At 38.7% G+C, this 27,254-nt stretch overlaps 9 protein-coding genes across 10 annotated transcripts in view; 5 read left to right on the top strand and 4 right to left on the bottom strand.

Annotated features, from left to right (window-relative positions):
• LOC105453179 (delta-1-pyrroline-5-carboxylate synthase) overlaps positions 1-2,741 on the top strand; it is a 9,153-nt gene extending 6,412 nt beyond the window's left edge. The window contains exons 4-6 of the mRNA XM_011694923.1: positions 202-1,019; positions 1,586-1,876; positions 1,983-2,741. Of these exons, the coding sequence (XP_011693225.1) occupies positions 202-1,019; positions 1,586-1,876; positions 1,983-2,150 (1,277 nt within the window). The 3' untranslated portion in view covers positions 2,151-2,741. The remainder of the gene's footprint in view (positions 1-201; positions 1,020-1,585; positions 1,877-1,982) is intronic.
• Positions 2,742-3,286: 545 nt separating this feature from the next.
• Positions 3,287-5,751, bottom strand: LOC105453171 (U4/U6 small nuclear ribonucleoprotein Prp4). The gene is made up of 5 exons (XM_011694911.1): positions 5,671-5,751; positions 4,789-5,360; positions 4,316-4,693; positions 4,010-4,223; positions 3,287-3,921 (listed from the first exon to the last, which is right to left on the bottom strand). The coding sequence occupies exons 2-5, from the start codon at positions 5,312-5,314 to the stop codon at positions 3,468-3,470; spliced, it is 1,572 nt and encodes a 523-aa protein (XP_011693213.1). The 5' UTR covers positions 5,315-5,360; positions 5,671-5,751; the 3' UTR covers positions 3,287-3,467.
• A 527-nt stretch (positions 5,752-6,278) lies between these two features.
• LOC105453161 (histone H2B) lies at positions 6,279-6,957 on the bottom strand. Its single transcript, XM_011694900.1, has one exon. The coding sequence runs from the start codon at positions 6,791-6,793 to the stop codon at positions 6,422-6,424; it is 372 nt and encodes a 123-aa protein (XP_011693202.1). The 5' UTR covers positions 6,794-6,957; the 3' UTR covers positions 6,279-6,421.
• Positions 6,958-8,160: 1,203 nt separating this feature from the next.
• On the top strand, positions 8,161-9,076 carry LOC105453154 (histone H4). The gene has a single exon (XM_011694888.1). The coding sequence runs from the start codon at positions 8,247-8,249 to the stop codon at positions 8,556-8,558; it is 312 nt and encodes a 103-aa protein (XP_011693190.1). The 5' UTR covers positions 8,161-8,246; the 3' UTR covers positions 8,559-9,076.
• Positions 9,077-10,052: 976 nt separating this feature from the next.
• LOC105453146 (histone H3) lies at positions 10,053-10,528 on the bottom strand. The gene has a single exon (XM_011694877.1). The coding sequence runs from the start codon at positions 10,463-10,465 to the stop codon at positions 10,055-10,057; it is 411 nt and encodes a 136-aa protein (XP_011693179.1). The 5' UTR covers positions 10,466-10,528; the 3' UTR covers positions 10,053-10,054.
• Positions 10,529-13,807: 3,279 nt separating this feature from the next.
• LOC105453141 (histone H1-III-like) lies at positions 13,808-14,626 on the top strand. Its single transcript, XM_011694869.1, has one exon. It carries the CDS (start codon positions 13,905-13,907, stop codon positions 14,583-14,585), a length of 681 nt encoding a protein of 226 aa, XP_011693171.1. The 5' UTR covers positions 13,808-13,904; the 3' UTR covers positions 14,586-14,626.
• Positions 14,627-16,280: 1,654 nt separating this feature from the next.
• On the top strand, positions 16,281-25,108 carry LOC105453063. 2 transcript variants are annotated; one of them, XM_011694761.1, is made up of 3 exons: positions 16,281-16,389; positions 20,332-22,731; positions 23,764-25,108. In XM_011694761.1, the coding sequence occupies exon 3, from the start codon at positions 23,764-23,766 to the stop codon at positions 24,475-24,477; it is 714 nt and encodes a 237-aa protein (XP_011693063.1). In that variant the 5' UTR covers positions 16,281-16,389; positions 20,332-22,731; the 3' UTR covers positions 24,478-25,108. The 2 variants fall into 2 exon arrangements, with proteins under 2 accessions (XP_011693063.1, XP_011693053.1); XM_011694751.1 differs by lacking the exon at positions 16,281-16,389 and adding an exon at positions 17,860-18,317.
• Positions 24,533-27,254, top strand: part of LOC105453090 (cytosolic carboxypeptidase 1-like) — a 42,465-nt gene continuing 39,743 nt past the window's right edge. The window contains exon 1 of the mRNA XM_011694819.1: positions 24,533-24,579. Within this exon, the coding sequence (XP_011693121.1) occupies positions 24,555-24,579 (25 nt within the window). The 5' untranslated portion in view covers positions 24,533-24,554. The remainder of the gene's footprint in view (positions 24,580-27,254) is intronic.
• Positions 25,065-27,091, bottom strand: LOC105453071. The gene is made up of 2 exons (XM_011694775.1): positions 25,619-27,091; positions 25,065-25,477 (listed from the first exon to the last, which is right to left on the bottom strand). The coding sequence occupies exons 1-2, from the start codon at positions 27,074-27,076 to the stop codon at positions 25,160-25,162; spliced, it is 1,776 nt and encodes a 591-aa protein (XP_011693077.1). The 5' UTR covers positions 27,077-27,091; the 3' UTR covers positions 25,065-25,159.

The following is a 27,254-nucleotide window of genomic DNA, read 5'->3' as shown; positions in this document are numbered from 1 at the left end:
TATATATATATATATATACAATAATGATATATATATATATATATATATATATATATATATATATGTACAAATAACATAAATGTGTAGAAGCATCACAATAGCAAAATAAGATCAAAATTATTTAAATCGAAACAACGCAATTTATTCTCCAATTTCGATATTTGTACGATAACGTATCCACGAATGCGAATAAAATTTCAGCCCGTGTCGGCAGTAGAATGCTACAGGCGTTACGTCCGGAGGAACGAGCCGAGTGCATCAAAATCCTCGCGAGTTTGCTCGAGTCAAAGCAATCTGAGATTCTCGAGGCAAATTCGCTGGATCTAGAGACCGCGAGCAAGAAGAATCTGGCAAAGGCATTGCTGTCGCGTTTGTCTCTAACTCCGGCGAAACTCAAATCCTTGAGCTCCGGTCTGTATCAGATCGCGAACGATTCATTGAATAATGTAGGTCGCGTACTTCGCAGGACTAGATTGGCCGATGGTCTGCAATTGGAGCAGATAACGGTGCCCATCGGGGTGTTGCTGGTGATCTTCGAATCGAGGCCGGACAGCCTGCCTCAAGTAGCCGCCCTGGCTATGTCCAGCGCTAACGGGCTCCTCCTGAAGGGTGGCAAGGAAGCTTCCCACAGTAACAAATATCTGATGATGCTCGTGAAGGAGGCGTTGGACAAGTTCGGTGCCTCAAACGCCATTTCGCTCGTGTCCACGAGAGAGGATGTGGGCGATCTTCTGTCGATGGAGAAACACATAGATCTCATCATCCCTCGCGGTAGCTCGGACTTGGTCCGCACGATCCAGGAACAATCTAAGCACATTCCTGTGTTAGGACATGCCGAGGGTATCTGTCACGTTTATATTGACAAGGACGCGGATGTAGCGAAGGCCATGAGAATCATTAAGGATTCCAAGTGCGATTATCCAGCCGCGTGCAACGCTATGGAGACGTTACTGATACATGAAAGTCTTATGAGCGGCAGTTTCTTTAGTGATGTATGCAGCATGTTGCATAAAGAAGGGGTGAGTTAATTTTCTCCGAGAGATTGAAAGTATTAAAAAATATAAATATATTACTGTGTAAATACATATATGTGTATAGATATCATCTTAGTTTTTTGAAATTAGTTTTTTTTAAGAGGATCAAAGATTCTGTGTGTCGTAAAGCTCAAAGGATTAAGAATTTAAAAAAATCTTTATTTTTTTCTGTTTGTTTTTTATTTCGTGTCATGTTTCTTATTTCGTGTACTTCGCGTTCGTGAGCAAAACTTTCATCAAAAACTTTTCATCGGGATTTCGCAAAATGTTGGAAAAGTTTGTACTCGAGTTACACCGAGACATATATTAGTTCCTTTGAGACGGGATAGAAAAGATTGACTCTTCTCACATCTTTTCTTTGAAATATAAACAGAACATTTTCTACAGTCTATATACGTACATACTAATTTAATGTTCCAGTATCATTTTCTCATGACAATCAATTATTAAAACTCTTTCTCCGTTGCAATAATCGAAATTTTCTGTTGCCTAACATTAATTTTATCAGAAATATATCTTCTGAATGTATATAACACAGGAATTTTTTCCAGGTAAAAATTAATTCCGGTCCAAAGCTAAGAGAGCTATTGACCTTTAGTCCGCCTGCCGCCAAAAGCATGCGAACCGAGTACGGCGCACTGGAATGCACCGTAGAGATAGTCTCGGACGTTGACGACGCCATCAGTCACATTCATAAATACGGTAGTAGCCATACCGATGTTATTGTTACCGAGCACACCAGCACAGCGACGCATTTCCAGAGAGAGGTCGACAGTGCGTGCGTCTTTCATAATGCCAGTACTAGATTTGCGGACGGCTACAGATTCGGTCTTGGTGCGGAGGTAAGATCGAGACAAAAACTAATGTTCACATTGAAAAACAAAATAATTTATCTCTATTTGTGAAATTATTTGGAGCAGTATGTACATACTTAATTTTTTTTTTAAGGTCGGTATTTCCACGGCACGTATCCACGCACGTGGTCCGGTAGGAGTGGATGGGCTTTTAACGACGAAATGGATTTTGAAAGGCGATGGTCACGCGGTCGCGGATTTCGCTGAAGGGGGCAGCGGAATTTGGCTTCATCAATCCTTACCACTCACAGAATCAACATGAATCGATCGCTTCAAACTTTGTGATCTCGGGATAGCTAAAATCATTCGTAAAATATTACGAACGAGCTTCTTTAAAGGAAAAGCACGATACATATAATCGAACTTCGGGAGATAAACTCGGGCCTGATAGACTACGAATAAACCAAATAAAGTACTATCTTATCTAATCATTTTTTAGATATATGTATCGAATCAAAATTTATAATTGTAACTATATACGATGTAATTTATTGACAACAAAAATATTGATCACGAAAAAAATATTTATAAACTAAATTTTAGCATTTATGGATTAGGAATAGCTCAACATCATAGCTATACACTATTTAGCTGTGATACTATTTAGAATAATTTAATTATTGGATTTATAAAGATACAATTTTCAGTACATCTGACAATGACTTATTAACAAATTAAAATTATAAATTATTATAAATTCAAAGAGAGTACGTTATTCTATTTTTATCATAAGTAATCCCAAAAGTAATAAATATTTTTGTCGATACGCAAAAATATTATGTAATTCATGCATAAAATCAAGACACTTGAATATAATTGAAAACTGGTAACAGATAAATTAATCTATCTTAAAGAGAGACTCTCATTCTCTCTCCCTCTCTCTCTCTCTCTCTCTCTCTCTGTCCGTCAGTAGAATGATGCAAGATTAACAAAAGTTCTAAAGGTATTGTATTATCGTTTTCAAAATTTCGAAAGTTTGTTAATATCACAACAGTAAGAAGTCTTTCACTTTCAGCTCGTCTTGAAATCCACTCAACAAACCTAGGCACGAGAGTTCGGATACTGTAGTTAACGGGCGACTCGAGGATGATATAAACGTTGACACAACAGCAGTGCGCCTATTGAACGGGCAGCTGCCCCAGTTATAAATAACGTCAAAAGTTTATACGCGATTATAAAACCTATTTCACGGAAGACATATTTCTCTGAAACGTGTAGTGCGAACGTTAATAATATTCTCGCATATTTCCGGATGCAATCAAATAAGCTGTATATTCAGGGAATAAAAAATACATCTCCAATAAAAACAAAACAAAAAAAAACACTTCAAAATAAATATAAAAATATTATTTTCAGAGATGTTAATTTTTATAAAAATTGTAAAAAATTACATGATCGCAATGATATTAATATGCAATTCACATAAAATTGCAATATACGTGATGAACAAATCGAATGTTTTTATATTTCACACGAATATTTCGTATGTTTATGCACTACTTTTGTATAAAAAACGCACTAAGATAAATTTTTATGATATTTGAGACAGTTGTTGAGAAGGAATGTTCTCTCAAGTATTTCATTCCGGAGCCCATAACTTAAAAGTTCTGTCATACGAACTGGTTGCGATAAACTTATGATCGGGCGATACGTCGACGGACATGACTTTTCCATCGTGGCCTGGTAACATCTTGAGAGGCTGCCATGTCTTGTTGGACCAGATTTTGGCTGTGCTGTCGTAAGATGCAGTAACCAAGTATTGCCCTTCTGTTCTCTGGTATTTCACGTCGGACAGCAAATTGGTATGCGCTGGTATCGTGTATATGCAAGTTCTCTTCCGCAAGTCCCATATCTTGCAGGTGTTATCCTCGCTTGCCGTCGCTATGTGAAAACCGTTTGGCGAGAAATCGATGCCGAAGAGCGATGTCAAATGACCCTCCATAAACATTATGCATCTGCCGGTACGCAAATCCCATACTCTGCCGAAAGAGTCGTGCCCGCCCGTGGCGCAAACGCTTCCGTCGCATTGAAAGCTAGACAAATGCGCAAATATATATAATAAAAATCAATATATAAAAGATCAATACATAATAAATAAACAATATATGCGAGAAAATATACCTAATACAGTGCACCGCTCTAGCATGACCCTCCTGGTGAAGCACCTCCGCCTGTTGCTCCAAATCCCACAATCGCCAAGATGCGTCGTAGCAACACGTACCGAGAAATCGTCCAGATGGATGGAAAGCTATCCTGGAAACTCTGTGAGGTTCATGTCCTTCCACTTCCGCTAATGGTTCTTCGCCAGTGCCACCACCCCAAAGTTTCACAGTACCTATTATAAAATTTAGATGTAATAAAATAACATCACAGTAAAATAAATTTCATGGGTAATAAAATCCATAATATTATATATCTGGTGCATACCATCTGCTGCGCAAGATGCCAGCACGCAAGTCTGTTCTGCATTATCACCTACCACATCTTCGGTTATTGTAGCTTTTGGGTGAAAAACAATACAGCCAACATTACAATTGTGTCCTTGTAAAGTGCGCAACAAAGTACAGTCGGGTACAGACCATAACTTGCATAAGCCCGACCATGAAGCTGTAGCAAGGATTTTTGAATTAGGACTGAACTGGCAAAAGGAAATGGGCCTCCTGTCACCGATTTGAGAGCAATAAATGCTCAACGCTTGCAACTTCTTCAAAAGTTCTTGTCTCTTCGCTGTACGAGTTGCAGCTGGCAATAGTAGGTCTTGCCTTGCCTTATCCAGTCGTGCCCTTGCTCTGGGCAACGAATACGCTGTAAATATAGTTATATAGTAATAACTCTTGAAGTAAAAAAATAACAGAACAGTTATATTTTTATGGAGATTCAAGTGTATAATTGTAACTCACCCGCTATCCACGATCGTGCAATTTGCAAGGAATCTGGACCCTCGTGGTACCAAGTCGACTCCGTATCCTTTTCGATTGGGTGAGACGGTTTCTCTTCTTCTTCGTGTTTCTTTTTAATAGCATCCTCACCCACGCTGGCTAATAATTCCCTTAATCTTGTTCTTCTATCTGCTGGTCCTTCGCCGAAGAGACAAATTGGCTCGCCCAATTGTCTCAAGTGTTTCTTTACCTCGGAGTCATCTGTAGAGACGTTGATTTGTCTGGCCTTTTTCCTACGCTCAAATTCTTCCAGCAGCGCCTGCCGATCCTTGGACATTTCATCCTCGAGCTCCATGTACTCGTTTGAAATGTGTACATTTCCCCCGGAAGCGGTAACATTGGCGACATCGTTTGTACTTGTGACATCCTTTTCCTCGTCCGCAGTTTCGACTGCAGCTGCAAGTCGTGCACGTTCTGCCTCCTCCAGAGAGCCATAATGGACAGTTTTCTGTTTCTTCACGTAAACCAAATCCTCGTCGTCGGACATTTTAGGAGGTTATGAATAATCTGGGCTCCCCCTTCGTTTTGCTTGTCTACGAAGTATTACACAGATAATTATTTAAGCGAATATGATTATATCATTTTATATAATTTTAAATTGCTAAGTAATGGAACATTGCGAAAAAAAATACTGACTGCAAAACTATTACAGAAGCAAAAAACCTTTTCTAAAAGTAACCTAACCTATACGTATTTAATTATTGCTGACGCAAATACTTATGTATGATTAAAATTTAACGAAACGGATCCGTAGCTGTTTGCAATATTTAAATATGTATTTTTAAAAAATGTGAAAGCATTTTTGAAATGTTTACACATTGTTTTAAGTAACATTTTACTTACATATATTCGCGTGAACCGCATCAGTCCGTGTTTAGCAGCATTTATCTACATACTCGCAAACGATCGATTTGTACCGCAATTCAAACGAGCATTTGTTTATGAGGTTATCATAAGAAAAAGAAAATAATTACAAAACATAAAAATACATCTATATTACCTCTCGCTTAAATTATTTTATTTATATGTAAAAAATTTTCAAGAACATTAAATAAAATAAACATATAGTTCTTATACTTTATTTAATGTAATATACATTTTTTAAATTAATAACCCCAAATCAGTTGTCTGATTTTTATTAAATATTCTGTCTACTTTTTAATTTACAAAGCATTTTGCATAAAAATACATACATGAAAGAGAAACCTTTTAAATTAAATACATAAAAATTTTTAAATATGTAATATAATCAATATTCATTGTCCAATTTCACATTTTTGTGACAATTATTAATCTAGTCTATAAATGCTGTTATTCCTAAAGCTTTCAAATCGATTTCTATATTTCAGCATTTACATAAATTTATCTGATAGTTCAATTAATGAATAAAACGATTATGACGATGTTGGGAAAAAGAAAAATTAGGAAAGGCAATTGGAATTATTACTTTTATTAACTTATAATTAAAAATTTTTGAAAAATTGCATGTTTCATGCATATTAAGAGAAATTAAAAAATGCTTATAACACAAGAGAGTATCCAATGTTGAAAGATAATTGGTGGCCCTGAAAAGGGCCGTTTTGGTAATAGCAGTTTACTTCGAGCTCGTGTATTTGGTAACCGCCTTTGTTCCTTCGCTAACAGCGTGCTTGGCCAATTCGCCGGGCAGAAGAAGCCTTACAGCAGTCTGGATCTCCCGAGACGTGATTGTCGAGCGCTTGTTGTAGTGAGCCAGGCGTGATGCTTCAGCCGCGATGCGCTCGAATACATCGTTAACAAAGCTATTCATGATGCTCATAGCCTTGCTGGAGATTCCGGTGTCAGGATGAACCTGCTTCAATACCTTGTAGATGTAGATCGCATAGCTCTCCTTCCTCTTCCTCTTCTTTTTCTTGTCAGTTTTACTGATGTTCTTTTGAGCCTTTCCGGCCTTCTTCACCGCTTTGCCGCTAGCTTTAGGTGGCATGATCAATTCTCTCGCAGGAGACTTTCGTACGTTGAATCGAATACAGAACTCGAGGCAAACTAACCGCTGGCGAATCTCAAACACAGGTTTATATAGCGAAAAGTGTCAGCAGCAGCACACCAATCACGTGCGAGCAGCGCTCGCTCCTGCTTTGCTGCAACGCCATTGGTCGGCACTCGTGTTGCCAAGCTCTACTCACATTCCCTCTCGCTCCCTCGTTCTTTCAAGTAAAGTTTTCTTTTTTAACTTCTTTAGCAGGCAGTTACATTGAATATACACTGAACTCCATTCTTTTAATTTCATTTATTAATATACTGGGATTAAAATATGGTTTAACTTTATTATTAGACAATGACTGCACATTTTCAGGGTTCTGTAAGAAAAAGTATTTTTATTTAGTAATGGTATTGCTATTCTTTGTGTGCTACTGATATAATTTAAATAGTAATGTAAGTGTTAAATCCAAATAATGAAATTGTCGCACAGCTCATCGCACTGCGCACAAGAATAGAGATTAGTACTGAATTGTCTTAAAAAGGCAATCGAGATTTATGCATAATTGTTAGAGACACAGACTTGGTCTGTGTACCATTGAATGGATTGTTAGGCATTTCTTCACATTATACAAAAAAAAAGTATAATGTACGTGAGAAGAAAAATTCTCCTTTATCCATATTCCAATATGATCAGGCATGAATATTTATGCCTAATCATAAACCATGGATGGAAAAATTTAATCTTCTCACACACTATACTTTCTTTCCATGCTTCTTGCAGATATCTATCGGAATCTTAGTTCGCTTATCAGATACATGGTAAATTCTCTGCATATTTCCGCAAATATGTATATCTACAGTTTTAATTTAACGTTCGATTTCGAATGGCCTATTAGAAAAAGTTCTTATGACAAATATACTAATGGTTTTCCAAACAACACGCATCATTGAAAGACAACTTTATGACAGCTCTTATTGTTAGATGTCTTTTTTAAATATGTATACATCTGAATTAAATTGTCTTCCGAAAGGTAACAATAAAATAAAATCTAATATATGTTCTGAACGGTTCTGAATTCTGGATCTTTGACGTAGAATGCAGACGCGCAACTCTACGCTATGATCGCGACTGTTATCAAAATCAAATATGCAAGGTATACATAAATATGTATACTTTCTACATTGCATATTAAGTGGCTGGACAATTCACATGAAAAACAATGTACATAATATTTTTGTTGATTGCACACTGGCACACGGTTGAGTACGTGTGAGAGCGAGAAACTGGGCGAGCGTTCTGATTGGCTAATGTCAACATGGAAGGGAGAAGCCGACTCGGAACGGTATAAAAGCGCCTCACAGTAGGGTCTAGCCTCGTCACTACTCACTTACATCGTTACATTGAACGTTCTCGGTATCGTACGTTGTGCGTTAGTTGATTCTCGTAGTGACTCAAGATGACTGGTCGCGGTAAGGGAGGAAAGGGATTGGGAAAAGGAGGAGCGAAGCGTCATAGGAAAGTTCTTCGCGATAACATCCAGGGTATCACCAAGCCGGCTATCCGTCGTCTGGCGCGACGTGGCGGTGTCAAGCGTATTTCCGGCTTGATCTACGAAGAAACACGTGGTGTGTTGAAAGTCTTTCTCGAGAACGTTATTCGCGATGCTGTAACCTACACCGAACATGCGAAAAGGAAGACCGTGACTGCCATGGACGTCGTGTACGCCCTGAAGCGTCAAGGCAGAACTCTATACGGCTTCGGCGGTTAAGCGAGGAACTGGACTCGTTCAAATTAAATCGGCCCTTTTCAGGGCCACAAAAATTTTAAAGCGTTTGAACAATTTCTGTTTGTTGTATATTATACCCATATATATTCTATAAGTTTAATATAAGGAAATTACTGAAATTCAAAGTTCCAAATTTGCAAATTATAAGTTGAATTTTACGTACCTTAATCTCTTCAAGAAAATAGTTTGCTATAAAAATAACTGATTCAATTTTTATAAATATAAGCACTTCATATTTTACATTTTTGGAATTTCCCAATATAAAATTTAAATTTTTTTCTATTCTAAAACGATTTTAATACTGCTATTAGAATATGAATATAGAAAAATTTTTATCATTCTTCCCATGCTTTATGTACATAAGTATTTTTTATATATATATAATACAATGTGTACATACATAATGATTGATAGATTATTGGAAATGTATTTACGCAAAATTTGATAAAATTACATTGAAGGTAAATAAATTATCGAATATATCGATTGAATTGAACAGACATATATGTGATAGTTTATAAAAGACGTATATGTGAAAGTTTGAGGTTATAGAGGTTATGAGCAAATGTGACGGTCACGTCAGACTTGTGATAAAGTCGGTTAAGGTGCGGCGCGTAAAGTTATAAAATTATATGTATGTATAGAGATACAAGAATCAGAATTAATAATTTTTAATAAAACTGGTATTTTCACAAGCAATATAACTTTGACGTGCTTTGACATGTGAGTTAGATCAGATTCATAAGTCCTTTGTTACGGCCAATTGAGAATAAGTTATATTCGTCATTAAAAAAAAAATAACTTTTTTAGATAGTTATAATAAATATTAATACAGAAGATTAAAAATGTGAATTGAATTCAATTGCCACAATTTAGCTCAATAAGTTTTCGACCCTAATGTAATATCCAAAGTATGCATGTTCAAAATCAAGCATAAGATACGCCCCTTATTCTCGATTTGGGACATGCATAATTGCATACGTACTATCTGAAATAGTTTAATAAGCAAATTTTATATACAATATTGATATTAATATATATGAAACATTAATGAGATATTTTAGTTCAGAGGCTGCTAGAAGTTATTTTTGTAATTAAAAAGCTATAATACATTAGTTTTGTATACATATACTTATTTGTATGCGTACAACTTTAATTTGTATCAAATAATTCTTCAAATTTAAAAAAAATCATATCAATTTTGTAAAAAATGCAAATTGCCACGCATATCGCATTAAGAAATGCATACGTCCATGCGACATGAATTGGTACTAATCACCTGAACTACTATTAAATTTCTTTTCAATTTTTTTTAACATTTTAAGTACTTTAATAATAAATTTAAGAAAAAATGTTTTCTAAAACTATTCGAAGTTAAATATAACGTGAAAATAAAATTGACTTATAAGCAAAAGAGATGATACTTCGTATAAAAAAATTGGTGGCCCTAAAAAGGGCCGATATATTGTTTTTTTTAATTAAGCTCGCTCTCCGCGAATACGACGTGCCAGTTGAATATCTTTAGGCATGATGGTCACTCGCTTGGCATGAATAGCGCAGAGATTAGTATCTTCGAATAGACCAACAAGATAAGCCTCGCTAGCCTCCTGTAATGCCATAACGGCCGAGCTTTGGAAACGAAGGTCAGTTTTGAAATCCTGAGCGATCTCGCGGACGAGACGCTGGAACGGCAGTTTACGAATCAGCAATTCTGTGCTTTTTTGATAGCGACGGATTTCACGAAGTGCGACCGTTCCAGGCCTGTAACGGTGAGGCTTCTTTACTCCACCTGTGGCAGGCGCGCTCTTGCGAGCCGCTTTGGTCGCCAGTTGTTTTCGGGGAGCCTTTCCTCCGGTGGATTTACGTGCGGTTTGCTTCGTACGAGCCATCTTCCTAAACTGCTAATGAACAGAACGTCAATACAACACTACGTAGTCAGGTCTGAAGCAGATTTGAGCGTTGGCCAGTTCGCGACCGTCTTTATAGAGCCTCGACAGAAGCCGGCTCGACGGTAATTGGTCGCCGTCTCAGTGGTGGGGAAATGCAAGTGTAGCTGCAGCGCACGCAGCCGGCGCAGCGCATCACACACGTTTTACTTTTCCGGCGACTCCACCGACCACCACAATGTTTCTAAAGAAGTTATCCCTCGAATAACGTATAGCGTACGAGGATGTAAAAAACGTACGAAGAGTACGTGGAAAAAAAAATGATGAGAAACAATTTGTGTATATTTATTAATTTTCACATATTTTTCTAATGGAATTAGAATCTTTAACAAAATGCTGTTGCTTACTGACACCGATTGCATAAATACATTAAAATGTTTGATGCAAGAGATGATTTTAATTTAGAAACTTGCAAACTGTGATTCCGCTTGAATATCCAATTCATTAGTAAGCGTAATTTTAATAATTATAAAGTGAGTAACGAATGTCCGTTTATGTTCTGCGAACAAAAATTTAAATATTTGAATCTTGCATTTTAATTTTCAAAAATACGTAAAGTACACAACAATTTGTTACAGTTGATTTTATAAATCTAACACTCTAGTATTCGTATTTGATATGAATATTGATCGTTGAGTCAATTTCATTTTTTATTAAATATTTGCTATGTTTACTCATATTCATTTTTGAACATAAAATATTACGTAATCCTTATATATATTAAATATAACCCATTAAACAAAATCTCAAAATTAATTAGATTACTCTATAAAAATTGAGACAAATTAGCAGAAGCAAATGAAAAATATGAACACATCTAATAATTATCTGCGTAAAATAAAATATTTTCGATCTAGTTTGAAACTATGAATTTTTCTCACTTATACAATAAAATATTTTAGTCCGTATACATTTCTCTAAAAAATTTTTATTGATAATTTTTTATTATTAAGAAACATTGAAATGTTAATATGCTTTCATCACAAACACAGATATACCTGCAATATTGCGGCAATATTGCAATTATAATCTGTGTTGGGCTATGTCTTTTATTAGCTTAAATTTTACTTATCTGTTGGAAATTCCAATAAAATATATTACATTAAAATATATTTTTTTAATTTTTTTAATAGATGCATATCCTATGTAAAATTAATGTGAGAAATATCTGTTCACAATCAGTTAAAATATATATTATGTACCATTAAGTTTATTTTTTCTTCTTCATTTTAAGCAATAAAAAATGGCAAAATAAATAATTTATTGCAGCATCTTCATAGAAATAAAATTTTGATGTACAATGCAGAGCGTACTTGTTTAGCACAAGCATAATTTCAGACGTACATTTTTCAAGAGATTGTAAACAACGCCGACTAAGTTATTATTCTTAGAAACTGTATGCCAAGAAATTAATTAAATCTTCATTACAGGTATATTGTTATCAGAGAGATGATCACGAAACTATTTTAGACGTACACGCTAACCTATAAAACAAAAATCAATGAAGCGTAGCTTGTAATATTATTTTATTTTTGATGCTATTATTCGATCAGGTATTCTCATTTATACATATATGTACGAGTGTTACATCTGTATTTTTAAAAAATATTTTTTTGCATGCTTCTGCTTTTAAATGTAACAAATACAAGTACGTTTGAAATATGTATAATTCTAAATTTCTGTAAACATTAATATTTGCTTAATTATGCAAATGTAAATACATATTTATGTAATAATATATCATAGTAATAATAAAAATATATATACTAACTAAATATATTTATTGTATATCTATTAGTTGTAAAATAGATTGAATAACTATAGAAAGTTCTACAAAATTATATTGTAAGATAGAAGAATGTAACTTATAACGTTACAAAAAAATGAGACAGGTAAAGACACATTGAAGATTACATAATAAAATTATGGAATTAAATAGCGCATCTTAATTTGTATTTAAAACACAAATTCTCTCATCTAAATTCTATAATATAAAGTTTATATTCTTTATAAACAAACTTTATAAACTCTTCATAAAGCCGCGCATTTTAGCTTAATCGAGAAGGAGTAGGAGTACGAGTCCTTTAAAATATAGATAATATTGTAAAATATGTGTATTATTTGCACTTAGAGTGATTAATTTTTCATATAAATTCAACGAAATTATAAAACATTAGAAAAAATATGCCTACGTCATTATTTTGGAAATACTAATCTAAGTAATGCGTCGTTACGCACGAGAGGTCTTAATCAGCGCGCTGTGAATAAGAGTCCTCGAGGCATTATTCGGATACAAATCCGATATAAAAAATTGTTTTATAAACTCGCAGGAACGAGAATTCGAGTACGTTATCAATTTCGATTTGAAGATGTAGAAATATTCGTATTCGTCTGTGGAACTGATTGCTGGGAAATGTTATTAGGTTACGGCACGGTTTTTACGTTGCCTTAACAGGTCGCGGATTAGGAATGAATTATGAATTATTAAATTGCGCTTGATATTTGCGAATTTTGATAAAACGATCATGCCACAATCATTTTAATGTCGTCGAACATTATTTTTCGTCAATACGAGACTCTATGGGTTATTTCGTTATCTTGTCATACGGATCGTCATAACAGTAACGTTTAACCGCACGGAGGCAATCGGCGTCTTATGAGAGGCTGCCTCCGCGTATATATGATATTCTTCGAACGAATTTCACAATTATGCATATAATATTGCAACCCAATTATATCCGTGCCCCTCCCGGTCAATAATGACATTTTACACTATTTCGTAAAATTGTCTGCAAATGTACTTTGTAATCGGTATTCACTTTGTGTTGCACTAACGCTTGTATTCTGCCACCCGCGAAACTTGGATTATTCAGCGCGTATCTGGTGCCTCGCCCGAAGTAAACGCTTGCGGTCAGTTAGCACAGCTATCACGACGTTCCGTGAGCGGCATAAGTGCACCGTGCATTAATAATTATATTATTTATTAACTTATTTCTCGGATTGAATCGAGCCTCGCGAATGAACTGAATGCGCGCATCTCACGGAACTGCGAAAAAATCGATGCCAGTCGCGCGAACGGCCGTTGAAATGCATAGGAAATAAAACTAGCTACTTGCTTCTACGATTCCGAGTGGCGAACGAGTGACCTTTATTGTGCAAAATATTGTTTAAACAATGAACAACTGTCGGGCGCTCTTTCATTCTCAGTAGCCCGGTACCTGCAACATTGGAAGGGTCTCTCTCCATGGTCCGCGCTCACAGTACAAGTCGCGCGTCGCGCCAGTCGCTCTTCGTAAATAGCGTCATCTCTGTGAGCGTTTAGAACGAAAGTTTATATTTGTACTTCGTCTTTGAACGTCCGCAAATTCTCTCGCATATCGCAATGGAGGATAAGAACGCATCTAATGCTGCGGCTACGGAAAACGCATCCGCTGCGCAGCCTGCGAAGAAGAGTGCGAAATCTAAAGCGAAGACTCAACGCCCGAAATCGAATCATCCGCCGACTTCGGAGATGGTCACATCTGCCATCAAGGAGCTGAAGGATCGCAAGGGCTCGTCCGTGCAGGCTATCAAGAAGTACATCGCCTCAACTTACAAGGTCGACGGCGAGAAGTTTGCTCCCTTCATCAAGAGATACCTGAGGGCAGCGGTAACGTCCGGTGCGGTGGTGCAGACAAAAGGAAAAGGTGCATCGGGTTCGTTCAAGCTCTCGACGACTAAGCCCGCTCCAAAGGCTAGTAAGGTTAAGCGTGCCGCGCCGAAGTCGAGCTCTGACACTAAGAAGACTACCGAGAAAAAGGTTACGAAAAAGGCACCTGCGAAGAAAGTAATCGAGACTAAGAAGACAACGGCTGAAAAGAAGTCGGCATCCGCAAAGAAGACCGCCAAAACCGCGGCGGCGAAGAAGGTCGAAGCCGCGGCCAAGCAAAAGGCTGCTGCGCAGACCAAGAGTTTGTCTAAGACCAAGAAAGCTACCAAAGCTCCGGCCGCAAAAACCAAGACCCCCAAACCAAAAACCACTAAGGCAGCAGCTACAAAGACCGGAAAAGCAGGAAAAAAATAATTTTCTGATACTGCTACTGATAAAAACTGGCCCTTTTCAGGGCCCCAAATTATTATGTACGAGGGAATATGATCTCGCAATAACTTGAAAAACTTATTTTCAGAATTACGCTTAGGAGAAATCAAATCGTTTCATTTAAATATTCATTAGGACAGTATTAAAAGAATTATTTTTACTGATCAAGTATTTAGAATTAAATTGTCCATTTTAATCATTCTATTTTTTTATCGATATTTGATCAAAATTGACAGGATTTTTCATTGTCCGTCGTAGCTGGTAGTTTTACTAAATGAAATTTAGTAGCGTTAGATGTGGATAAAATTTTTTCATTTGTTATTTTTAATCGTAGAATAATAGTGATTAATATGAAGCGATAGTCTCCTCAAATTACATGTTTGAAATTCCGATTAGAAACATCTCAAGTTTCCCAGGAATAAATCTTGTTTAAGCAAACGCATGAAACAGGTTTAGCAAACGCTATTCTGATACCAGAGGTACAATACAGTACTTATTAGTCTTATTACAATGAAAATTACAAAAAAAACCGAAACTCAACTTAGCATCTTTTTCCAAAAGAAAGCTTAATTGATAAAATATAAGGAAGCTTCGTGATATCTCAGATTTATTTTTCGAAGCGTTCTCTAAAAATACGATAAGATCTTCAACATAAAAATTCCTTTACAGACTAGATTAATATCACGAAGTCTGGGTAGTCGTGGAAACATTCACTTATTTCACATCATTTTTCTAATTGCGTATGTAGTTTGTGTCTATCTTTTTCTCTTTTCGTATGGTACTGGAAATCGAACTTCTATTGTACGTTCTAAAAACATCCATGGAGAAATTATTTGATCGCCATTTAATATTACGTGGCCCTTCACATAGATATAGTTTAGGTTAGTTAACTCGAATATCGTGATCTTTCCTTAAACACGTCTTCTTGTTGTCATCATGGAACAGAGATAACATCCGCAATGTAGACGCAAAAAATTTAGTTAAATTTGACTTGGGCTAGGCTGCAACTAAATCGTATAATATCTCATGCTAATTAATACGTCGCATTTTCTCTGTATTTCGTTCAGTGACGTTATCAGAAAATTTCGTGTTCTCTCTCTAAAAAAATTTGACAGGCAACGCTATAATAACGATCACGTATAGACTAAATAATATCTTCATAAATGGGAATAATTTTTAAAGCATCTTCGATATTTAATTTGCATATCTAAAATTTAGCCTTATATATGTAGGGTGTGCCTCATGATTAAATATCTCATCAGCACGTCGGTAAAATCGTTTTTTATGTATATACATTAACAGCCTATTGATGCATACACATATAATTATGGACAAAAAGTACAAAATAATAAGAAGAAAATATTTTTAATCAGATTTGGGTGTTCGTATAAATGTAAATAATGAAATTTGTGTAGAAAACACTTGTTAGGTCCAATCACAATATATTTGAATAACGAACTTATTATTTATCGTGACAGATGACGCGAGTGTTGCCTTGGCATCCCAGACGTTTCATTTTCAACGTCCTTGTAATTCACAGATTCTCCGCATAGAGGATGGCGCGCTAACGGCAGATTCGAACTGTATCGGTATGGTAGATAGTAGCGAGATAATTTTATCGACAGACTATGAATGTATCAACCGGACAGCATCGACGATCTATCTAACGAGATAATCAAACAGATGACATCATCGACGTGTAGTACACATACTGGACGTATGTACTGGACGGAGCGTGCGGTAAAATTTCTTTGATCTTTAGAAATGAAAGGGAATTGAAATAAAACGAGTAAGTAAGAAATATTATAATATAATCATATCTTTAATTTGACAATATTAAAGCAGGACGTTTCGACTTGACTAATAATAAGTCTGCTCCAGCTGTGATAAATTTACATTACATTATTTTAATTTAATTATCGGAATTGTACGGCGTTGAAAAGAGAAGTCGCCAAAAGAGAACGAGACGCGCTGCTCCAATTAACACGGCGCATCATCGGCGAGCGAGCGAAGCCTCGTCCGAAGGTCATCTTTGTGCGAGTGCGATGAACCACGGACGCGTTCCCCTCGTCAAAAGCGAGCGTCGCGCCGCGCGCGCGATCGGTTTGGAGCCAGGTTAAATCGCTCGAATCGTTTATCGCGAAATGTGCTCAGTTTTTCGCGTGTTTCTCACCAGCACGTCATTTTCCGATATGCGACATCCGGATTATTCGATTGGAAAATTAAATCATTTTAATCTCTCGACGTACACCTTGTAGACACACATGCGAAAGATTTCTTATTCTTGGAATTTTTTCTGTACGTAGAATATCTTAATTACTTGTGTGTTATCGTCGACATTCCACCAGATGATAATTACTGTATGCCTTTTACGACACGTATGTCACGTTTTATACATATATATGTCTCCATGCGATGCGCACATATTGTGAATAGGGGCGGAGGGGCAGGAGGCGAAGTGTAAATAATGCGAATAATCATGCTGCATATAGGTTATTATTTGCTCATACGATTTTCAGCCTTTCTACGTCCCCGACAGACCTGATCGATAACTAGAAAAAAAATTATTTTTATGGACGATTTTTAGAAATGCCACGAAGAATTAGCGTTTTTTTATCAAATTCTAAATTAATATATCGGGGATAAGAGGAGGGGAATAGGAGCTCCTCGCGTTTAGTCTTCGAATCTCCAACATGAATTGAATATTTATATGTACATAAAAAAATTAATATAAATATTTTATGAGAAATCATTATGGAAATGACATTTATCGTGTAAGATTTTGACATAGAACAGAATCCGAAGGACATAGAGCCTTGACCGCAATTGTAGACTCCAAAAAAAAAACTCTTAGCCTCTTACACCACCTCTCATCGCTCGTTGCGCTTCTCTCTTTCTAAAAAAAAAAAAAGATAATTTGTCACATCTGTTTCGCTAATTTTTTATACAGGGAAAATCGAATAAAGTTTCGCGTTCATTGCCCATGTCGAAGATATCGAAATAGCATGTATCTTGCGGTGTTTGTTCGCTGCATTCTATACGACCACTCCTTGCCAGCTGGTTAGGTTCTTTGTTCGCGCGTTCGTTGAGCAACAACCAAGGGAACAGGACGAGCGCGGTGCGGGAAACCCGTCAATGCCATCGGGTTGACGAGTACAAGCGTGTGCGTGATCCTCATGCGGCACAGCACGCGGCATGACGGTGCGGTGCGGTGCGGCGGAGCACCACGGCGCGGTTCAGCGCCGCTCGTATGTAGTAATCGGGCGACTTTAACGCGGCCGATCCCGTCCCGGTATTACACACCGGCGCCGCCGGTCTCCAAAGAGCCGAAAGAAAGGGAAAGTCCGCTGTAGACCGGCCGCGAACTTTAGCGCTCTCAGTCCACAGAAAGCGAGCGTGCGCCCGCTCGCGTCGCGTCGCGCGAGCTATCTCGAAGTCTCCCGCGCGAGCGAAAAGAAAAGAAGTAGCGGCGTATAGTTTAAAGTCGTAAAAAAAAATCGCGAAAAAATAAACGGAGTGCGTGCGTGCGTGCGTACATATGCCAACTCGCGAGCTTCCGTACTGGCGGCATCCCATCGGCGTATGTCCGCTCATCGCGGATGTATCTCGGTGCACGCACCGCGAGAGGATAAGAGCGCATCGTGGTCTTGCCTGATGCGATGCGGTCTGCCGCGAATGCCGTGACGCGCAGCTTGGAAGCTATCGAGATAGCGGCAGGTAGCGTAAAAAATGCCATCGCGCCCTGTTGAGATGACTGTCAGTCGCTGACCAATTTACTGATCAAAAATCCAATGTTTTAAACTCCGGGAAGGGACTCGAGTTAAATCAAATTAAGTTTGGCAATGTGACCGAGCGACTTCACCTAGAGATCGTCTTTAGAATACATCCATTACTATATGTATTTCGTTTTGCTCGCAGTTTAAATGTAATTATATGTACACTATTCATCGCGCGTTATTGCGAGTAAACACAGATCTGTGTGTTTGTCGCTTCGTTATCTCCATATTCATGAAAATTTATATTGATCCCCAATCTCCGTTGAATATACACTGCACATTCTCACGACAGATTTGGAGTAAGTAAAAAGTGATTTGACGTAAGCGCTTTGCAGTTGATATAATATAGGATTTACGTTGTATACAACTGTCACATTGATAAATGTGGTTCTTCGTACAAAGGAATTTATGATGTGGATATTTTATTGATTTTTTAAACATTTAATTCAATTCATATAATGAAAACAAAAGGTCATAAGTAATTAATAGATTAAATAGATAATACAGCGACATGTATACACGCCTTATCGTTCCTTTTCGTTTAATTTCTTGTTGCAAAGGAACGTATTATGAAATGGACAAAATATGTGCGTTATTTGCTCAAGCTTTAGGTGCTCCAATTTGAGGAGGTAGCGCGTTTACGTAATTCGCAATTAACTGAGCCGGTGCAAAATACAGACCGCTTATCTTGTTACGCTTGATCATTGACATTACATCGCGCACTTAGATTGCGTTACACGATGACGTCGCACTGAACGCTAGTATTATATAGCTCTTATGCAATTGTGAAAATTTCACTTTTCTCGATGCAATATGTTTGGTGCATGCGAGCGACCATGCTTCTCCGCTGCATTACGTGTACATACGTCGCGGAGATTGCAATAATTTTTCGCATTAAACATTTTCTCATTCTCTTTTTCTTTTCTTATTTTTTTTCTTCTTTTCTCTTTCTCTCTCTCACACACACACACACACACACACACACACACACACACACACACACACACACACACAAAACATAGTTCTATCGTCTTTGATTTCGCATTGCTTCACAAGCTTGCCCAACAATTCTGTCGAGATAAATCTAGTATCTTTGATACAAGGACACTCGCGCAGTTTCGACAGAACGAGTAAGGCAGGGAGAGAGAGAGAGAGAGAGCGACAGAGACAGGCAGAGAGAGAGAGAGAGAGAGAGAGAGAGAGAGAAATCACTGCGAATTCTACGAGGAAAGAGCATATCTCTCTCACGAATTCGCGTGCTGTTACTAAATTTATCACGTCGTATAGCTTTTTAAGATATCATTTCAATATTGTCAATCTACTTATTTTTATTCTTTTCATTTCTTTTTTAATTGACTGAGAAACAAATGAAGCAAAGAAAAATATTGGTAGATTCTTACTATTTCCTAAAAAAGAATTTAGGACAAGTCAATTTGCAGAACTATTTTTCATAATTTTTTTTGTCGAATAATTTTTGCACGTTATGCAAATATAATGAGTAACTTGCGAAATTCTTGCATAATTATTATAGCTATCAAAGTGGTGCACTAGAGTGGATTGACGTAACAATTGGCACATCATTTTCTGCTACGTTTGGTTAGATAACTTAGCAATTTTACCAATGCGTGCGGTAACGCGCCTTTTAATTTGCTTTACAAATCTACACGATGACATAGTTTAAATTAATTGCTATCTCAGTACGAAAACATCTCGACATCCAATTGCATAACTATATATATAATTATGTCTTTACATTCGAATTATCATATATCGATGAAAGATAAGGCGAAGTTATCGATGAAAGATTTCACGAAGTGTACACACAATGTGTTGAACACTTTCTTCGCATCAAGTTCTTTTAATAAACTCTCAATCGTTCTGTGCGACGATATATATAATATATTACAGAAGAAAAAGGGCGCGGAATACTTGAAAAGATTTTCCTTTGCTTTCAGCGCATCCCTCGGAATGTACCGACGATGAAAGACCGAGCATGATCGGGGAGTGTTTTACCTTCGTAAAACCGGATAGCTCGGAACACTCACGAGTACCTCGCTCCCACTCGTGTTTTTATACTCGTGTACACGACCTCTTGACCGTCGGAGGATCATAATGCTAGAGCCGGTTCTGGGAACGTTGTCGATCTGGTGGCTGGTGGTGTACGCCAACATTTTGCTGTTGCTGTCGCCGTTGGTGTTACTGATGATCGTCTTCCTCCCGAATTTCCCGATCTTGCTGCTGCGGCGAATCTGTTACATACCGATCGAATCGATCTGACCAAAATTAAATCGTCGATCGTTTTATCGGTCGGCGATTTATCGAATTTGTCACGTCAGGCTGCGTTCGGAAACGTCATTCGAGTGTCCCCGTGTAATCATTTCATCTTTCTCATTAAATGTTGATGCACTAAAATGATACACGGCGGAAGGCACTCGGGTGACATTTCCGAACACAGTCTTGAGGTGTATGTGTGTGTGATGTGGCTGTTGTTACGTTATCTTTGTCGCGACGCGTAGTCGAAACAATTTATAACGTAGCGCGTATATATTAAGTAGTAACGTTGCGCGCAACTCGAGAATAATCAAAATTAATGCGCGAGCAATCGCGAATTCTGGCGCGCGATTTTGAATTTCGATTAAGGTTTCCATGCAGTTGCTCACGTAGTTTTAAGTATTTATTAGCTTTATATTGTTACGATTCGTAACAGCGTAAATGCGTTTATATTCCCGTTATTACGATGCTGTGTGGAGTATGGAACTGAGCCGAGAGCTCGGTTTTGTTATCACAGTCATCGGATATATTGACATAGGCGTGCACCAACACACACGGACCAGCGATCAAACGCGCGCGTTCGTCAAACAAAGAATAATGCGAGGCGTCACGATTATACGAGGGACTCGCGATGCTTGCGCGCTTCCACGTGTATATATGCTGATATTCCAGCGTGTTGGCTTACCAAGTTATGTACGATGAATTCCAACGAGACGCTCTTCTTGCTCTGTGTGTCTTGCGTGAGAGCGGCCGATATACATATGCGCGTACATGGAATTTTGAATGTGCGGCACGATTTACATAAAAATCCTTTCCCAAGCGTTCACATCAGCGTTTCGTAGTTCGTATTTCGCTTACTTGCATGTTAGTAACTACAACGGTAAAACGCGTAACGGGACGCGTTCATCACATGAGAGACATCAAGAATTGTGGATTTTTTTTTATTTCGAATACGTATCTGCTCGAAAATCAGTTTCCTACGACAAGCTAAATTTCATCAAGTACAATTTATTAGTAATGATCGCGTTTGGATAATTATTGTAAACAGCATTGTACAAAGTTACGGTAGCAATAATAACATTTCGTAATAAATTGGCATCATGCGCTGTGCAAAAAGAGACACGATTAGTGTGGGCTTTTTAAACACTAATATATATCTTCTGTCGCATACATTTCCGTATGTGTTGCTTTCAAGGACAAGTGCATACAGCAACTGTCATAAAAAATCCGTAATTAGAAGGCGAATTGAGAGCCGGCAAGGTGAACTACTTTGTGCGATGGACGAAATCGATACATTATTATCGAGTTATTTATGAACTTGGAACGGCGCTGGGAAGAATGATTAGTAACGTGCCACTTTGTTTTCTGATTGCATACCTCGCGAAAATAAAACTCAGTATTTGTTACTCTATATTAGAAATGATTGACAATGGTCCATGTACATATTGAGATATAGAGTATAGAGAGTTCTTACTTTTTTTTATATACTTTTCGTTCTTCGCATAAACTTGATCCGCGTAAATATTGTAGCGTACCAGAGATATATATAATATATAATAGTGGTAACAGTGAAGCTTGACAATTTTATATAATTAAAATATAAATATTACATAATAAATTAAAATTCTGTCTCATCTTTTCTCCATAATTCAGTGTAGCGGAAGAATCCGGATTTTATGTAAGAATGGCGTGTCTGTTACTCGGACATTAAATTATCCGGGCGTGTACGCGAATTTAAAAAATGACTTCCCTGAAGACGTGCGTGTCGTCCCAGGAATCGTTTCGCTCGTACGCTGCACTCGATCGCACCGGCGAAGGAGACATATCGCAAACGGCTGTCCTTCTACAGTTCTACCGGTGATATAGGCTGGTCCGAAGTTGGACATTATAGTAGCGATCGGAGAGTACTTTCGCCGAGAGTCGACCGTAGTGGGGGAGGCGGGACGTGAACCCTGGAACCCCATGGGCCATATATACTACGGGCCCATGCAGCGCTCTTGCTACTTGTGGTGTCAGCTTCTCGCGGATTCCCCGCCGTACAGGAAACGCGCAGGAGACAGAGGATTGATAAGCGCGACGCGAAGGTGAGTACACGAAGCGGTTCCGCGCCGCTCCGCTAACCGTAACTCCGATAGAACCGAAGACGAGCCGATACGACAAGGCGAACGTGACCGTGGGGTCTATCGGAGGTAGGAAGTGATACGTGCAAATCACCGACACCGCGAAGCCGCGAATGCTGATGAGGTGATTCATTTGTGCAATGCCATGTGTCTTCGTGAACTCGCTTACTCGCTGACAGGCAGCCGCCACATGTTGTGAAATCGACAAGCTTTAGTCATATACCTTTCAACCCTTTCTACCTTCATTTCCGGTTGGCTATAACATGTGATACGAGAGATATATTATCGGTCTAATATGTGCTTTTAATGTAATACAGAACACAAATCTGCATAGATATCTCGCAAAATATTTTCCTTGTAAGACATTAGGCAAAGAAATTAAAATTTCGGTTTGTCGGTTTTTTATTGCAATTTTGTTTACAGAGTAATCCTTTATATTTTTCTTATTAAAAACTATCTATGTTATAAAACGATAACAGATGTGATACAACGAGATTGAAATTAACGCACGATATAATAATCATTTGATTCCATGGCTTTGTAACGCTTCACCAGCTATATCACTCTGGGAGCTTGAACTTCAAACACGATAGGAATTTAGATGCGATAATTCAATCTCGAGTACACACCTATGAGCACGACCGGGATAACATTCCGTGCACGTGGCTTTCCGATCGTTTGTATGCGGCGTTTTGCGCGCTCACACGCGAGGCACTTGCGCCACCGGTATCGGTTACTTTTTCAGAAACAATAATGGTGTCAGTTACTTCCATAGAAACACTCCCATCTTTTCACGGCATTGTTCTCTATTTCGCATATTTTCGATCATTTCCTTATTAAAAAGAACAATATACACTCTAATTAAATAATAATAATCGTACAAAATATCACGTAGAATCCTTCTGTTTTTACATGTAAATTGAAATCCTTACTATGAACTCAGTGCCAATGTTAAAATAAATTTACTAGGTCTAATAGCAGTACCTCTTCTTCTAGATGAAGCTGCTAATCTTGTGCGTGTTCACTACCGTCGCGTTTGCCGCGCCGGGTCTGCTCAAGGTACCAAAGGTGTACAATGCCGTGATCACGAGCAATCAGAATCTGTCGCCGTCGCGAGCGTTCCCTGTGATACAACCGATCATCCATCGAACCGCCGTCGGCTACGTGCCGCCGTTCTATTACACGCAGATAGCGCCTCACTTTGCCGGGCCGGAAGTGGTGCATTATCCGCTGCTCGCCCCCGCTGGTAAAGCGACCGGGAACGATCAAGCGCACGCCTCCTCCTCGACGTCTCATCTAGCCGAGTCGACGAGCTTCGGTGTCGCGAAGGAGCGCGAAGGCGCGACCACCGCCGACCATCGTGCGAAGGAGAACGGTCCAAAGAACGACGGTACGAGAACGAACTCCGCGAAGAAGAACGAGCAGGTGCCGTTGAGCTTCTACCCGAACTATCATTCCCTCTTCTACGAACCGTACATCTACACGTACAATGGCTTCAATCCACATCTCGTGCCCGGCACTTACTATGTCGACTACCAACCTTACGAGTCCCTGGAACCGATCCCGGCCACCACGCCGAGGAACGCCGATTCCGGTCACCTTTTACCGAGCTTCCACGACGAGAAGAGAACCCGCACGAAGAGCGACAGAGAAAAAATACCGGATGTACCGCCGCCACCTCTTCCGACTTCTATACCGAAGAGCTCTTAAGAACCTTGCAGGGTGGAAGTATTTCAAACTGAATCGTGATAAATAGGACGAAGAAGGAAGCTTCACGATTTTTTTTTATGAACGTTGCAAGCGCGGATATAGGTATGTCGCATCGATAAAACATGTAAAAATTGGTTGTTTCCTTCTCCTATTTCTTTAATTCTTTTTTTTTTTTTTTTTTTTTTTTAAGAAGGTAAAGACCTTCGTTGTTACACATGTTGAAGAATAATCAATGCTCGTTGGAGCGTTGGCGCAGCTGTGCAATCAATTGGCATTTAGTACATTGGTCACGCTACAATATTGAACTTTGACTGCAATAGCTTGAATATACATATGATCTCCAATCTACATGACGATGCAGATGTTCGACAAAGTTGAAGAGTTCTATTTATATTAATGCTACTTTCTATACTAATTTGAACCAAAAAAACAAGATTATTTTTATTAATTTGTGCAGATATCTTTCATGGAGAGAATTTTGAAGTTTTCGTGATTTATTTTATGTGTTAGTTTTGTACCTCTTGAGATTACTTGCTTAATACAAAGTAAGACTATAAACAAAAACAGTGCCACAAAACATATCGATATATTTATAAAAACTCAATTTTTTATTAAAAACTTTTTATACGTGCGCGACATAGTGTATTACTTGGGTTACTTATTTTTACGTACGTTACTTCGACTAATTTATATTATCGCAAACCTGACCAGTTTTCTTGATGCCCCAGACCTTTATTATGTAGGAAAATCCTTCGTTCTCGTAACCCTGTAACCTGAGCTTCGCGTATTCGTGCCCGCGTCCCCCGGAATCCAACGTGACCGTCGCTCTGGTTGCGTTGTAACGCAATGCCTCTACGCAAGTGACGCAGACGGGACCCTGAATGATCACCTCGAACAGAGCGTCAAGATTCGAAGGACCTGTTAATCCTAGGAGCAAGTTGTGCTGATACACGATTTTCCCTTCGCATCTTCCCCATCGTAGGTTGCCTTCGATGTTATCCTAAAAAGTAAAGCACGCAATTCGTATAAACAGACACATAATATACTATATTTTGCTTGCTATGGCAACGTGCGAAAAAATGTTGAAATTGAAAATTCGTTAGAAATTTGTATGGAAGTAACATTAGTCGTATCAACGCACGTTATCTGTCGAACCGTGATCGCAGTCCTCATTGTTCTGCCCCGTGCAATTTTTAGCGTGCTTCAGTTTCGTTTTCGGCGCGAAAGTGCCAGACGAGGACAAATTCGTGCATGGCGTCGGTGTGACGAAATAATCCAACGCGTTTCTCTCGATGTTAGCGCTGCTCCTCGTCTGAGACAAATCCACCGCGTCGGATTTGAAGCCGAGGTCCGTTTCCGGGATTTCGACGTTTCGACGACTGTCCAGTTCGGTCGGTATCTTGTTGTATCGCGACTCGTTGCTGTATATCGGATCGATCTTTATAGACGGATAACGGAAAGTCACGCTGTCCCTCGCCGTCGAGTATACACGCCCGAGATTGAACAGGGTAGCGTTGCTCGTCGCCGGACGATGCTGCGACACGTCGTTGTGCTCCGTTCGCGGTATACCGCTCGTTCGATTAGCGTAACGCGCGTTTATCTCACGCTGCCGTGCGTAATATCTTTCCATGACGGCTTTCCGTTCCGCGTAGTAACTGTCGTTTCTTCGCGAGTAAGAATAGTCAACGGGGAGGCTTCTTCTTCTCGTTCTGCTCGCTTGGCTTAAAGGTTGCGAAAAATCCCTTGTATATCTGTCGATTCTGTACAATGGAACTCTCGTAAAATTTCCTTTATTTACGTTTCTCGATGCTTTAATCACGTCGCCGTCGTCAACCACTGTACGTTCGGTTACATTCGACGAATGCAATCCCGAAGAGTCCCTTTTGTATCTGTCGATTCTGTGTAGCGGGACTCTCGTAAAATTTCCTTTATTTACGTTTTTTCTCGCATCGCCACAATCAACTACTGTACGATCGGTTGCATTCGACGAATGCAATCCCGAAGAATCCCTTTTGTATCTGTCGATTCTGTATAGCGGAACTCTCGTAAAATTTCCTTTATTTACGTATTTTCTCGCATCGCCACTGTGATCAACCACTGCATGATCGCTTGCATTCGATGAATGTAATCCCGAAGAGTCCCTTTTGTATCTGTTCGCGTGTCCTGTATTCTTTCTCAACACGAAATGCTCGTATTTCTCCGGATGCACGACGTAACGCAACGATTTCTCGTCCGAGAGGAAATTGTCCTTCTCAGATATCGCTTCGTTAATATCGATATTAAATTTATCGTGTGTATTTCTGCAATTATCGCCAGTACAACCGACCGATGCACCACTCGTGAAACCGTCGTCAGGATATTTGTGCATCACTCTTATGATCACCGGGCCGATCCTGGACCGTTGATACGGGGCTCTCGTCGTGATCCTCCTTCGTGGTTTTCGCACTTTTACAGATTCCGAAAGTGATACGCTCGCGAGAAGAACGAGCGTCGCGATCGCCCATAACGTAGTTCCATGGCGAACAATCATTCTCGTGATTGTCGACGAGCGCGCTCCAAGGAAATCGATGTACTGATGGACTCGAAGACTTCTCATCATCTTTGACCCCGTTTTATCTCGGATTCTCGGGGTAAGTGACCTCGACGGTTTTTTTTTTCGTAACAACGATCGATTTATCGACGCTATCCTCCGTTACTCCGTCGCTATCCTGTTCTTTGTGAGAGGCGCGATATCAAATCTGTCGAATTCTGTCGATTTAATGAATAGCTCTTCCGAT

The sequence above is a fragment of the Wasmannia auropunctata genome, unplaced genomic scaffold (genome assembly GCF_000956235.1).
Source record: "Wasmannia auropunctata unplaced genomic scaffold, wasmannia.A_1.0 LD336106.1, whole genome shotgun sequence".
Classification (NCBI taxonomy): Eukaryota; Metazoa; Arthropoda; class Insecta; order Hymenoptera; family Formicidae; genus Wasmannia; species Wasmannia auropunctata.
This window is presented reverse-complemented; position numbering and strand designations above follow the sequence as displayed.

Coding starts and splice junctions, on each gene's coding strand:
- LOC105453171 (XM_011694911.1), bottom strand. CDS start 5,314: ATGTCCGACGACGAGGATTTGGTTTACGTGAAGAAACAGAAAACTGTC. Junction 4,694..4,788: donor TGCACGATCGTGGATAGCGG/GTGAGTTACAAT, acceptor CTATATTTACAG/CGTATTCGTTGCCCAGAGCA. Junction 3,922..4,009: donor AGAGCGGTGCACTGTATTAG/GTATATTTTCTC, acceptor GCATTTGTCTAG/CTTTCAATGCGACGGAAGCG.
- LOC105453161 (XM_011694900.1), bottom strand. CDS start 6,793: ATGCCACCTAAAGCTAGCGGCAAAGCGGTGAAGAAGGCCGGAAAGGCT.
- LOC105453154 (XM_011694888.1), top strand. CDS start 8,247: ATGACTGGTCGCGGTAAGGGAGGAAAGGGATTGGGAAAAGGAGGAGCG.
- LOC105453146 (XM_011694877.1), bottom strand. CDS start 10,465: ATGGCTCGTACGAAGCAAACCGCACGTAAATCCACCGGAGGAAAGGCT.
- LOC105453141 (XM_011694869.1), top strand. CDS start 13,905: ATGGAGGATAAGAACGCATCTAATGCTGCGGCTACGGAAAACGCATCC.
- LOC105453063 (XM_011694761.1), top strand. CDS start 23,764: ATGAAGCTGCTAATCTTGTGCGTGTTCACTACCGTCGCGTTTGCCGCG.
- LOC105453071 (XM_011694775.1), bottom strand. CDS start 27,076: ATGATGAGAAGTCTTCGAGTCCATCAGTACATCGATTTCCTTGGAGCG. Junction 25,478..25,618: donor ATCACGGTTCGACAGATAAC/GTGCGTTGATAC, acceptor TTTACTTTTTAG/GATAACATCGAAGGCAACCT.